Source organism: Talpa europaea (genome assembly GCF_964194135.1).
Source record: "Talpa europaea genome assembly, chromosome: 1".
In the NCBI taxonomy this organism is placed as follows: domain Eukaryota; kingdom Metazoa; phylum Chordata; class Mammalia; order Eulipotyphla; family Talpidae; genus Talpa; species Talpa europaea.
The window spans coordinates 77,209,134-77,223,426 of NC_140073.1; the positions used below are offsets into that span (position 1 = coordinate 77,209,134).

General features: G+C 33.4%; 1 protein-coding gene across 1 annotated transcript in view; it reads left to right on the top strand.

The window, feature by feature from the left end:
- The window catches only part of SLC35F5 (solute carrier family 35 member F5), a gene marked incomplete at its 3' end in the record, with an annotated part of 36,983 nt that overhangs the window by 8,625 nt on the left and 14,065 nt on the right, over window positions 1-14,293 (top strand). Inside the window, exons 6-11 of the mRNA XM_084238231.1 lie at window positions 1,377-1,461; window positions 2,216-2,406; window positions 7,060-7,141; window positions 7,870-7,957; window positions 12,381-12,445; window positions 13,572-13,676. Of these exons, the coding sequence (XP_084094357.1) occupies window positions 1,377-1,461; window positions 2,216-2,406; window positions 7,060-7,141; window positions 7,870-7,957; window positions 12,381-12,445; window positions 13,572-13,676 (616 nt within the window). The remainder of the gene's footprint in view (window positions 1-1,376; window positions 1,462-2,215; window positions 2,407-7,059; window positions 7,142-7,869; window positions 7,958-12,380; window positions 12,446-13,571; window positions 13,677-14,293) is intronic.

The following is a 14,293-nucleotide window of genomic DNA, read 5'->3' on the forward strand; positions in this document are numbered from 1 at the left end:
GGAGGACACAGATAATAAGCAAACAATAAACCAATATGTAAAAAAGAGTTCCTTCTTAAATTCACTGTAAAATTTATTACCAGTTTATGAAGCAATAGCGTGGTGAGCTTTTGATAGTACAGATTTTTGATTGTCTGGCTTTTAGACCTACATTTACATGGAGGATTGGTTATTTTATGTGAAGAGTTTATGAAATGTAGAGAAAAATGTCATTTCTTTTCTCTGGGATTAATATCAGCTCTCTAACAATGTAGAAAGCAGATTGGAGATGGCAGCCTACTTTTCTAAGTACTCTTCTACTAATTTTTGCTATTATTTGTAAGATGGATATGTCAAATTGTTCTAAGCCAAATCCTATAATGAAAAATACAGTGTAACAAAGAGAATGTATATAATTCCAGGTTCTAGTGTCTTTTTTACTGAATATTTTTCATTGGCAGAGTACTATACCAGTAGTTAAAAACAGAACTAAAGAAATAAAAAAACATTTTCTGTTAATGTAAGAAGCAGACTGGTTGGCGAATCATGTTTTAAATATAGATCTTCTCAAGAACATTTTGTAAAAACAGTTGAGAAATTTAGATCCACTTAACCTTTAGAATATGGTTAGACAAACTTGGCTATAATTCTGCTCTCTACCATAACTTGATTACTTTATATCTCAGCTTCTAGAAAAGTTCCTTTAAAATAACATTTTATAAGTTGTTCCAAGGACTAATGAGAAATGTGTGTTTAATTGCTCTGGCCTTGGTACCTCATATATAGTAGGAATTCATAAATGATAGCTATTTTTCTCTTATCAATCATATAAAAGTTTTCAAGAATTTTTGGTTTTTGTTGAATCTTGAATTATAAGAGTAAACACTTTGGCAAATACACACACACAATACTCTCTCACACACACAATATGATTTACTCATTGCCTTTTCCATTAGATTACATGATCATTGAGGACAAGTTTGTTTTTATTCAGTCTTATATTGCTCTGACCTCCAACAGCTTTAGACATAATAGGAGCTCAGTATGTATTTGTTAAAAGAATGAATGAAAAAGAATGTGAAATAATATGCTGCTGAGAGAAAGATCTGTTTTTAATGGCATTAAATTTTAAATATGTATCAGCACTGTTCTGTTACATTTTAAGCTTTCAACTATTATGTTTTTTTTTTTTCTTTCATTGTCCCCTTGTAGATCATTTGAGTTTACTTTTTAAGTCTCAAAAATGTATTTTGGGAAGACAATACTATGTAAATATAGTAACAAATAGCCATGTTCTGGGTAGTATATATATCTTTTACCATTCACTTAAATTTTAGTCAATGTGTCAGTTATTACATTTGCTGTTTATATTTGTTCTTGTGTCTGTTACATTCCAGAGTGAACCTCTATATGTTCCTGTGAAATTTCATGATCTTCCAAGTGAAAAACTTTCTGAGAATGCAAACATTGATAATGAAAAAAGTAAGAAAAATTTAGAATTTTGTAACTTGGAAATGGGTAGAAACATTAGTGTTGTTAACTCTATGGGTTGACTGGGATCATCTGGCAGTTCTTTTATCAAATGTGTAAGCTTCATCTGTAATTAAGTTTGATTGTAAGTTTTTAATTAACTTAGTTGAAAATGATTTCCAAATACCAGAAAGAAATCTCTGTGGTTTCATTATGTATGTATGTATTTTAGGTAAACAATATCCTGCTCATCTATGCCCTCAAAGATGTTATAGCAAATTACAGGAGTTTTTCTGGTTCTTTGTATTTAGTAAAGAACACTTAGCTTCAATATAAGACACTGTACCTTCCTATAATATGTCTTAGAAAGAATGGACCTGTAGAGGAATGATCTGCTTTCTTGACTAGGAAAATAATTGTTATAAATTGGGTGTCTGTGAGGAAAAATCCAAGTACAGTTTTATGATAGATGCTAAAATTATAATCCTGAACCAGGAAGTTCTTTATGTGTACACAATTGCGGAAACATTGTTTGAACATTGGTCTCATTTTAAAACCTTTAAAGCAGTTTTCATAGATGAAAATGTTTTTCCTGTTAACTCTTTTGAGTGAACAAATCTGCCTCCAGAGAATAATACAACTCTGGTTTTCTGACTGATTATAGATGGGACTAAATAATATATATTCATCAGCAAATTAAACTCGTGACTTCTGCTGGGTTCTACAGGAAATGCTTAATGATTTTTACTGTACTTTTCCTTTTAAGCTCCCAAAAAATCTCGTGTAAGGTTCAGTAATATCATGGAGATTCGGCAGCTGCCATCGAGCCATGCATTGGAAGCTAAGTTGTCTCGCATGTCATATCCTACTGTGAAAGAACAAGAATCTTTACTCAAAACTGTGGGGAAACTTACTGCAACTCAAGTAGCAAAAATTAGTTTTTTTTTTTGCTTTGTGGTAGGTTTTCTTGTTTTATATGTATGGGATTTGAATTTTAAGGTAGAATACATAATAACAATGTACTCTTACAGTATAACATTATTTAGGTTGCTTCATCATGATTTTAAACTGCTACTTTGCATCATTGGGAGTTAGAGTATCAAAGTTAATAAATGTTTGTTATACATCAAATAATTCAGTAAATACTGTACTACTATAATGCCTCATAATGCCTCATATATTTGACAAAATACTAAATACAGTTATTTTACACTGTGACGCATATAAAGGCTAGTAAATACCCAGTTAAGAGTTTAATGTACACATTGATTTCTTCAAGTGTTTCTGCAGTTTTGTATTAAATGCATGTAAATGTAGTCAAATATTTTAGCATGTATTCATAGTAAACATTTCCATAGTATTTATTGTGGTGTTGTTGATAGCTTCTCTGTTATAATATATAAACTGAAAAAAGTGCTTAATATTTCACACAAATCAGAGACTTGCCTGTGTTAGTGAAACTATGAAGTTTAATATTTAAAACATGAATTTCAGTCCTTTTATATTTTTATCACTATAAGTAGACAAATTCAGGGTTGTTTAGTATGGGCTTTAGATTCACATTTATAGTGGGCATTTTTTTATCATTAATGTTAATGTCAATATTACTTGGCCTGATTATGTCAGTTTTTCCCCATACATTTTGCAAAGTCCATTTTTTCCACCTGTGCCTGAATAACCTGTAGTTTAGTGATGCCTTGATTAATATGTCCTACCACACAAATCAGAAAATCTTTGGAAGTTGTAATATAATTTTTTATATATATATATGTAATGAAGTTAATTTAAAGGTTCATATATTTTGATTATGCTATTGGCTGTGATTTTTTTTTTTAAAAGATTTATTTATTTATTTATACAAGCACTGGGCACAGTCAGAAGTGCGGGAGGGTGAGAGAATTCACCAGAGCCAGAGCGGGGAGCAGAGCAGACAGATGGACCGAAGTACATTGTTGAGGGGGGCAGCAGGCGGCAGGAGAGGTCTGCGCGCCATGTGGGACCCTCCTCCAGTGGCCGGGGAGCAGCCGGGGATTAAACTGGTGCTGCAGAGGCTGCGGGCAGCTTCGCAACCCAGCGCTCAACCGCTGCACCACTGGGGAGGCCCTGGCTGTGATTTCTGTTTGCTTATTTTAAATAAGTATAAGGCAAGACTAAGATTTATTAATTATATGTTACCTAATTTTCAAAGGACACTTAAGGTGAGGCATAACAAAATCATCTATGCATAAAAGTTTTCTGAAAGTGAAAAGATAAAACCCAGATTAAATGAGCAATATTGGGATGAGAGTGGATGGGTGGGTGGGGAAGCCTGACCGTGGAATGGGATTATATCAGGAACTTTTATTTAAGAAACTATGTCAGTACACAATTCATCTCTAGGAAAATTGGCAGGAAGGCAAAAAGGAAAACTTCCTGATATGCATCTGATTGTTTATTAAAATGAAGTATCTTTTTTCATTAAATAACACAAACCTTTTCCTAACTCAAATCTTCAAGAGAAGTGTATTGCAAAGATTTTTATATAATAAAACTCTTTCTGTAAGCAGATTTAGTTATGTACAGCCTATTTAAAAATTTGTGAAATATGCATCCCATAAAATTTGCCTTTTTTATAGTTTGTATGTATATAAAGTTTGTGTAATGTATTCTCATTGTCATCACCCATCACCACTATTCATCAATGAAACTTACGTCATCTTGCAAAACTCAAACTGTACCCATTAAGTGAGCATTCCCCTTTTGGATTTCCCCCAGCCCCTGATAGCCACCATTCTATTTTCTGTCTCTGAATTTTTGACTAATCCTAAGTACCCCATATGAATGGAATCATACTGTACTTTTCTTTTTATGACTGGCATATTTCACTTAACACAATGTCTTTAAGATTCATTCTTACACCTGATAGAAATTTCTTAACTTTTTCAGCTTGAATATTTCCATTGTATGAATATACCACATTTTGTTTATTTATCCATTCCTCTATTGATGTACACTTGAGTTGCTTCCACCTTTAGTAGCTTTAAAAAAAAAAAATGATCTCAAATTACAAGAGGAAAAATCTAAGTTAGTCTTTGGTAGTGACTTTTCTATGGACTATCAGAGTAATATAGTGCAGGTAAACAGCTTTTCTTGAAATCTGAGTACAGTGATAAGCTTAGGGCAGTGTTGTTCAATTGGATTAGAAGGTAAGCCTAAATTAAAAGATCATGTACATATTTTAAAAATTTCTAGTAGCCACATTAAACAAAAAAACAAAAGAAGCAAGTGAAGTTAATTTTAAACCTTTTTTAACCTACTGTGTCCATAAAATATTTCAACTTGCTATCAATATAAAAATTATTTGTGAAGTTATGTTTGTACTAAAATTTATGACTTTTAATTTCTTTCTAGAAATAATTTAAATCCTTTTTCAGTTTTTATTTCATTTCAGCTTCAGATTCTTTAAAATTCAGTTCTAGTTTTTATGTCAGTTTCAATTTCTAAACATTTCAATTCATACTAGACACATTTCAGTTGCCCAGTTGTCATGTGTGGCAATTGGCTAATATATTGGATAGTGAAATTAAAAGGAGTAAATAATCACTGTATTTGCTAGTCTTCCTTGAATATCTTTTCTCTTGGAAGGGTTTAGATGTTTTAATTTTTCATGTAGGATATAATTTAGATCATATAGACCTTACCTAGAATACCTTTTATGATCATTTTAAAGTTGAATTACCACTCATGAAAGAATGAAATATAAATTATTTGTGATAGATTAATTATTAGTAAGTGGTTGTCTCAACCCTGTAATAATGGGAAATGTTGTAAAGATAATTTTTATTGGCGGGTAATTGAGATAGATCTTTTGTGGTAAAAGTGCCTTGGGTTTGAGAGTCAGGGTATAGTGTTTTGGGAGCAGTGGACAATTAGAAAGTCTTTCTGTAAGAGTGATGAATTTTTATTATCTTTGAATGTCTGTCATCTAAGTGGTCTGCTTTTATTTCTTTATGTTGATTAGCAGAGAACAGTGAGTTTGTTTAGAAAATGAGCCCAGTATTTAAATATTAAAATGGTAAGAGAAATGAGACAAGAAACCTAATTATCACTCTTTACTATTATCCATTATAGCAGAAAATCACGAAAAGATAATTAAGGACTGAATCTTTGTTCTCTTCTAACATTCCAACTATAAGCAGATTGTGGTTTCTGTTGATGTATACATTTGATGTCACCCTTCTCACAAGTTGCTATCATGTTTTGTAGTTTTGATAGTTGAATGAAATTATCTAGGAAGCCAGGTGACTACAGATGGAATCTGAATCACTTTGCTGAGCTGTCACCTAGTAGTGCTCTAAGACTATGTGTTTATTGCTTTGAAATGTAAATGATAATAATTACTTAACTCTTAAGATCAGACAGAGATCAAGAGATGTCTTAATATAGACAAGTCACTTCAGTAGAATATGATTATCTAGTCATCTTTTTAAATAACAGTTGCCAAAAACAATTAGACATGCAGTTAATTTACTTTGATTGACCCAACATTCTGCTTATTAGTATATACATTAGTAAGACCATGCACAGAAGCACCAGGAGGCTTACTCTAGAATGTTCATGGTAACGTTATTTGAAATAGTAAAGTACATCAGTTGAAAAAGGATGAGTTGTGGTAATATGTATTATAATATCTGATAGCAGTGAAATTAAATTAACTTTGTCCGTGGAGGTCTTACTTCATATTCTCTGTATCAGGTAGGCTCAGGGTTGGGAATAAAAGAATATGTTAGCTTAGATGAGTAAAAGGAAAGAATGAAAAATGCCTCATATCCAGAAAACTCCCTTTATTATATCCAAAGTTATGAAAACTCTTTGTATATTATCTCCAAACTGAGAATCAAGGAAACAACCAATTAGCCAGTAAATTCACAATTTCCTTGGACATTTTTAAATATACAAAGTGAATGTAGCCTTTTATTTATCAGTCTGACTAGTCTGAATTATTCTAATTCATCCCCACAAGCTTTATCTTATTTAATAGATTTCTCATCATGACATACTATTCACTTGTACATATTTTAATGTTTGAGAATTCCCTTTAAATTTGACTTGGATAAAATCATTAGAGTGGTAGGTTGGATAAAGCCAATTTTAAAGCTTAATTTTGTGTTTTACCCACATTTAAAAAAAAATGCCTGAATGCCAAAATTCAACCAAATGTTAATTTATTTTCTTTTTAAGCATTGTTTTTAATTTATGCATACAAGAACCGGAGTGCAGGGCAGAGGTGCAAGGGGGTAAGAGGATTCCATAGACAGAGTAGGGAGTAGAACAGGAAGATCTACAGAAGTACACTGCTGAGGGGAGCAGCAGGGCGAGACTGGAGAGGTCTGCTGCACCATGTGTTTTAGCTTCGTGAGTGGAAATAGAACTCAGGCTGTCGCAGTGGTAGCACTGAGCCTTAACCCCTAGACTACTAGGAAGGCCTTGTGTATTTTCAAAACAGGGCAGCTTTTAAAGCCTCTCGTGATAATAGTTTTTAGGGGAGAAAATAAGGGGCAAACTATAAATTGTAACAGCAAGTTATGAACTTATCTTTCATTAGATGTCATTTTGGTTTTTTTTTTTTAGTGGTTTTTGGCAAATTTGTCATATCAGGAAGCACTTTCAGACACACAAGTTGCTATAGTTAATATTTTGTCTTCAACTTCTGGTAAGAAATTTGTCTTCACAGTCTTCATTTTAAATTGAGTGTAATTCTGATGTGTATGTGTATGTATATGTACATGCATATATTTTTACAATTAAAAATTATTGTATTCATTCTAATGTACGCTATTGTATTGAAACTACTTAATTGTTGTAGTTTTATGCCATAACCTTGTGCTATTTATATTCCTTCATATACATTACAGTATTTTTTATACAACAATATATTAAAGATTTATAGGCTGGCTCTTTCTGTTACAGTTGTCCTTCCTTTCACATTTTCTTTGTAAAGATCTTTTTCTAGATCCTTTGACCAAATGTAATTGCTATTTCAGCACTATAATTTGCCCTGTGAAAGGTGTTTTATTTTTAAAATTGAATTGCCTTCTAAATTTGGAAGATAAAAGTATTTTGAAGTTAAAAAAATGGCATATATGCTTGGTTATGATGAGGTCAGATTGTTACTCAGTATTCTCAATTTAGCTCACTAATTAGTTTAAAATGAATAGAACTGTTTTTGATCTGTATCGTTGAAATAAACATGATTTAGTTTAGAGGCTGCTTTTATGTATGATTTTTAAACATTTCAGCCTAGATAATTGCAGTATTATTCTTAACTTTGAAAAATTAGTTTAAAAGTTAGGTGTATAATTTATTTAAACAATCAAGTTGATAATAAATTACTTAACAGTGCGAGCTCATGTGTTTTTTTTTCATCTTTTCTCCTCATAGGACTTTTTACCTTAATCCTTGCTGCAGTGTTTCCAAGTAACAGTGGAGATAGATTTACTCTTTCTAAACTGTTAGCTGTAATTTTGAGGTAAGAATGTAACTTAATAGCTAATTTACTGCGCTTGAAATTATGATGTTTGAAATAATCACTTTTTATAGATATTGAAAACAAGACTGTGAAGTAAAGAAACCATCACCATTTTCTTATTGAGGAAATCCTCTCAAAAAGTCTAAGGCTTTGTCTAGGGGCAAAGAACAGAAATCTGTTTCAAAGGGCGTTCTGAGAGCTAAGAAATACCACTTTCTCCATTAAATTATTCTAACTTCTCTGACTTAATTTCTTCTCTCAAAAACAAGTTTTATCAAACCAGTGTATCTTTTGAGTACTACTAGTAAGAAAATCCCTGTGGTAGGCCTTTACTGACACAAAGAAATACAAAATAAGGTTTTAGCCTTTAAGGGTTTACAGTCCATTAGGGCAGACAGGAATTACATAAAGTCAAATGAAAATAAAAGATCTGGATATAGTTACCAGTAATAGTGATTTTATAATACAATATTGCCTAGTGAATTATACAGAAAATAATGAAAGGTTACTTGAGGGTGAGTCAATCAGAGAAGACTGTATTTTTTCTGGAAGTAGGACATGTAGAAACTAAAACATTTTGTCTCACTAAAACAGAAGGAAACTTGTTTTAGGAAAAGGAAATTGAAACTGGGGAAGTTTTGAGACTTAAGTTGCCACATTAGGTTAAATGTGAATGTATGTTTGCTTAGCAAGTTAAAGTGAAAGGAATGGGAACTGAAAGCTGCCTTGAGGCCTCTCCCTCTAGTTACCTTTTCAGGAAGGCTTGGAAAACTAGTTAAGCAGGTGATGGAGGGCTGAGTAGGATAGTGTCCATTTAAAACCTTTCGTTTATCCTCACCTTTCTTGATGATACAGTATGCTATAATATAAACTATCCTATTTCACTACCAGAAACTTTTCTTAGAGACTGTTACTTGGTAATCATGTAAGTCGTAATTCTTATTTTGTGTCTTTCTCTGTTAGGTATAAGGGTCAATTCATGGTAGTTTCCATGGGTATTCTGGTTAATATAACTGATTTAACGTTTAGACTTTATGGCCACTTTTTCTTTTGCATGATTGGCTGATTTTTTATCCAATATAGTTTTACCCTAAGGAAATGCAATATATATATATATATTATTTATTGGGAGATATATATATATATATTTTATTGGGAAGAAAGGTTTTATATTTTATTAAAAATTCTTTTTCTTTGTATTATCTTAATAAAGAAAGATTTACTAAAGAAGGAAATGGATATAAAATGTTAAAATTAAAAGTATTTTGACAGGGTCTCCATTACTCTTTACTAAAGTAGCTAGAACAGGGGTCAAAAAAGTATTATTTTGGGCCTCCCCGGTGGCACAGCGGTTGAGCGTTGGGTTGCGAAGCTGCCTGCAGCCTCTGCAGCGCCGGTTCGATCCCCGGCTGCTCCCCGGCCACCGGAGTGGGGGTCCCACATGGCACGCAGACCTCTCCTGCCGCCCGCTGCTCCCCTCAGCAGTGTACTTCGGTCCTTCTGCCTGCTCTGCTCCCTGCTCTGGCTCTGGTGAATTCTCTCACCCTCCTGCGCTTCTGACTTTACCCAGTGCATGTAAAAACAAACAAACAAATAAATAATAAAAATAAATAAATAAAAATACATGCCTCTAAAAAAAAAAAAAGTATTATTTTTGGGTCTCCCTGTTTCCCCGGTGGTGCAGGGGTTAAGTCTCAATGTTATCAAGCTATCATAAGCCACTGCAGCATGAGTTTGATCCTGGCCAGGGAGCTGACCCACATAGTGCAGAAGACCTCTCCTCTCTCGCCCACTGCTCCCCTCAGCAGTATATTTCAGTAGATCTACCTGTTCTGCTCCCCACTGTTTCTGGTGAATCCTCTCACCCCCTGCACCTCTGGCATAGACCCCAATTCTTGTATGCATAAATAAATAAATAAAATAAACCTTTAAAAAAAAGATTGTTTTTGTAAATAAGCTTTCATTGGAACACAGCCATTCTTCTTTGCATACCATCAGTGATTATAACAAAGACCATGTGACCTACACACTAAATATTATTTTTCCAAAAAAAGTTTCCTTAACCCGTGTGCTAGAAATTTTATTTATTTTTAAAGATTTATTTATTTATGTTTGAAGATTTATTTTTTTATGCATACAAGAACTGGGGTGTAGGCTAGAGGTATGGGAAGTGAGAGGGTTCACAAGACAGAATGGGGAGCAGGGTCAGGCAGCTCTACTGAAATACACTGCTGAGGAGCAGCAGGCAAGACAGGAGAGGTCTGCTATGCCATATGGGTTGGTTAGCTCCCTGGCCGGGGAGCTACCATGGCTACTGTTAGCTTGATAGCATTGCGTCTTTAACCTCCCTGCCACCAGCGAGGCCCCTAGAAAATTTATTACTTGAGAACTTTTTTGTATATCTTTTATATATCATTAAGGATACCTAAGAAGACATTTTTTAATATTTTATTTTGAAATGGCCTTGTATATACAATGAGATTTAGTTTCTGAGATTATAACAAGAATTTAGCATAGCAACAATTTTCAAAGAAGTCCTGTGTTAAGCTGAAACACCTCATTTTATCAATTGAGATTAATAAAGAGGATGACCTTAGGCCAAACAACTTCGAATCCAGTCTTTCCTGCCTTATTAATAAATTAGATATCTTGGGCAAGTTTCTTGCCTCTCTAAGTCATAGTTTCTGTAAATTGGTACTTCTAATAAGATTTGTCTCAAAGGATTGTTAATAATATTAAATGAGTTAAAACTTATAAAGTGTTTGGTGCACAAAATATTGAGTCTTTTTTTTAAAGATTTATTATTTATGCATAGAAGAACTGCGGTGTAGGCCAGGGGTGCGGGGGATGAGAGAATTCACCAGAGACAGAGTGGGGAGCAGAACAGGCAGATCTACTGAAATACACTGCTGAGGGGAGCAGCAGGTGAGGCAGGAGAGGTTTGCTACACCGTGTGTATTAGCTCCCTGGCCAGGGATTGAATTCAGGCCATAGCAGTGATAATGCTGAGATTTAACTCCTAGACCACCAGGGAGGCCCAGTCATTATTATTATAATCTAAAGGGAATTTGAACATCTGGTTTCTAGTATGTTGTGGGTGCTCAACAGGTTATAGCTGAATTTGAACAAAGATTATTTAAGAGGAAATTATGATGATTTAATTGAAAGATGTAATTTAATGTAAGGACTACATTTGTGTGCTGTTTTTTTTTAAAGATTTATTTATTTATGCATCATAAGAGCTGGGGTACAGGCCAGAGATGCGGGGGGTGAGAAGAGGATTCACCAGAGACAAAGTAAGGAACCGAACAGGCAGATCAACAGAAGTACACTGCTGAGGGGGGAGCAGTGGACGAGTCAGGAGAGGTGTGCTGTGCCATGTGGGTTGCTCCCTGGCCAGCTGGGGGTTGCTGCAAAGGTTGTGGATTGCTTCATTGTGTGGTGCTTAACCCCTTGCGCTACCTGGGAGGCCCAGGACTACATTTGATTTACCATGACATAATTCCATAAGGGAAAAATTTTCTTTTTCATGTTCTACTAATGCCACTTGATTTTTGTGATCAGTAGGTAAAAGAATTAGACCTTTTTTTTTAAAGTTAGCAGTATTTCATCTGCTTGAAAAATATATACTGTTTGTAAGCTGCATAGAAATAGAAAGACAAGCTTCATGAAGACAGGACTCACATCTATCTTGCATTATTTATTTATACTTTGAACTCCTTCCTATACTACCATAGGACCTAGGTAGGGTGGTCTTTACTTGTTTTTGCCTGTTATTATATTTATTTCTTGAAATACTATCTGACTGACATCTCTGTATCTGTCACATGTATAACCCAGTACTTAGTTCAGTAAATAACAATTGAATAAATGACCTGATTCCTTAATTCAATTTCATTTTTAACCTGTTAAAATAATAGGGTTAATTTAATTATTTAAATATTTAAGGATAATTTTATCCTTAAAGTAAGTAAGTAAGAGATTGTAAGTAAGGGATTGTGCTATTGCCAGGGTTTAATATATGTGTCTCTCCAAAGGAAAAATTGTAAGAGGAATGAGATAGCATAGCAGGTACAAACATTAGACTCTGGAAGCAGATTCCCTATGTTTCATGTGATTTTGGTCAAGTGACTTATTTTTATTTCTTTGTTAGTAGTTTTCTAATGTGTAAAATGGTAATGGTAGTAACACTTCCATATCAGGTGATATTATGCTTTTTGTAAGGATTAAATGAGTTAATACAAATATAGCACTTATTACTGATATCTTTAGATATGATTAATTTACCCTCTACCTTTGATAGTTTTACCCATTTTGAGAATAATCTTTATCACTTGTAAATCATTATCACTTTCATCATTATGATTAGCTCTTTTAAGGAATTTGTTATTTTGCTCATCAGTAATCACTGTTATTCTCATAGTATTGGAGGCGTTGTGCTGGTAAACCTGTCAGGATCTGAGAAATCTGCTGGAAGAGATACAATAGGTAAGTATCTTACTCTACATTCTTTTTGTTAAAGTCCACAAGAATGTCCTTAGTGCATCACCATGTGTGTCTGTATTTATGCACATGCACACAGAGGGTAGGCACTATTAGCCCCCCCACTTTTTTTTTCCTTAAACTTTTCCTTAGAAATAAATGTCATAAAATTCAAGTAGTTCAGAGAATTCTCATGCAGTCTTCACCCAGATTCTCTGTTAACACTTCAATTAATACTTTTATCTTTATGATTAGCTCTTTTAAGGAATTTGTTACTTTGCTCATCAGTAATCACTGTTATTCTAATGGTATTGGAGGCGCTGTGCTGGTAAACATGTCAGGTTTACCAATTTGTTTCTGTATGAAGTTATTAATTTTTCTCTTTGTAAGTAATAAGCATCATTTAGGGAGATATTTTGAGCCTGTACAAATACTCTGTTCTATCATTCTTCTACCCACTAATTCACCTTTGATGCTTACCTAAAACAGTTACTACTATGGTGAACACGTATTTTTTATCTATTTTGTTTAGATTTAACAAAATAAAGGTAATCAAAACCCGACTTTATGGATTTCCTGTAGATATCTTTTTAGATATTTGAAGTTTATTGAATAGAACAATGCTTTCTAAACTATTCCTGGTTATTGCCCGGTGAGCTGTGCCTTGAACTACCTCACCTCTTTCTTGTGTGGAGCAACTTTGCATGTAAAACACTAAATGAAATTTGCAAAATGAAGACACTGGGGAAAAAAGTAATATATTTAATGATGTAAGTATTGTCTAAATTAGAAGACAAGAAGGATGGAAATTCAGTGGAGTAAAAAGAAGATGCTATTTTGGTAGAGGTGGACTTTAATAGGTGATGGTAGTGAAGAGAGTGGTGAACATATATTAGAAATGATGCATGCTGGGGTGAACAATATAAGCAACAGTCCTAGAGTGCATGTTTTTGCATTTATTTGTTTACACTTTAAACTCCTTGCTATACTCCTGGAGGTGGGGGTCTACCTTATATTTTTATATTTGTATGTTAATTTCTTGAAATAATACCTGAACCATTGTTAGATTTTGGATAATCATATGTTGAATGCATTAATGAATAAATAATTTAGATCATGTTGGTATTTACAGGTTCCATTTGGTCTCTTGTTGGAGCCATGCTGTATGCTGTCTATATTGTTATGATTAAGAGAAAAGTAGACAGAGAAGATAAATTGGATATTCCAATGTTCTTTGGTAAGATTATGTTTAATCTGTGAGGCTATTTACTCTGCATGATTTTGTGTTTTTGGAGGGAATAGAAAAGCTTTTTCCCTTCCATATGCTTCTCTAAAATCATTAAATTTTAAAGATTGTGAAGTACAGTTGCAGTGTTTTCTCGTACCTTGTTCTACATAGTTGTGCATAAATGAGGGAACCCTTGTCCCCTCAATGTGAGGTAAATACAGAAATTCCTCTTATACCACCTTTTTTTGCGTCAGTGTCTTCAGCCTGTGAATCAGATGTTTTCTCATTGATAGGCAGATTGTGTTGTTATAAGCATGTGAGTAGATACCTCATTTTGCCATTTTTGAATTGTTGAAAGCATTGGGGAAACTGCTCCCAAATATACTGCTGTCTGCTTATTTTCATAACATTATGGATCATTTAAAGATTTGACATTTTAAGACACAGACTCTTTCATGACATAGATTTTAATATTACCCTGTAGTTTCTGGCATCATTTTTTTAATTTTGCTAAATTTTAATATTTCTAAACTTTTAAAAAAGCGTACTAATATGATTTATAAATCTCCTTCACCTAAAATCAGCTTAGAAAAGAACATGTGCTATGTGTAGGATTACAAAAGAAG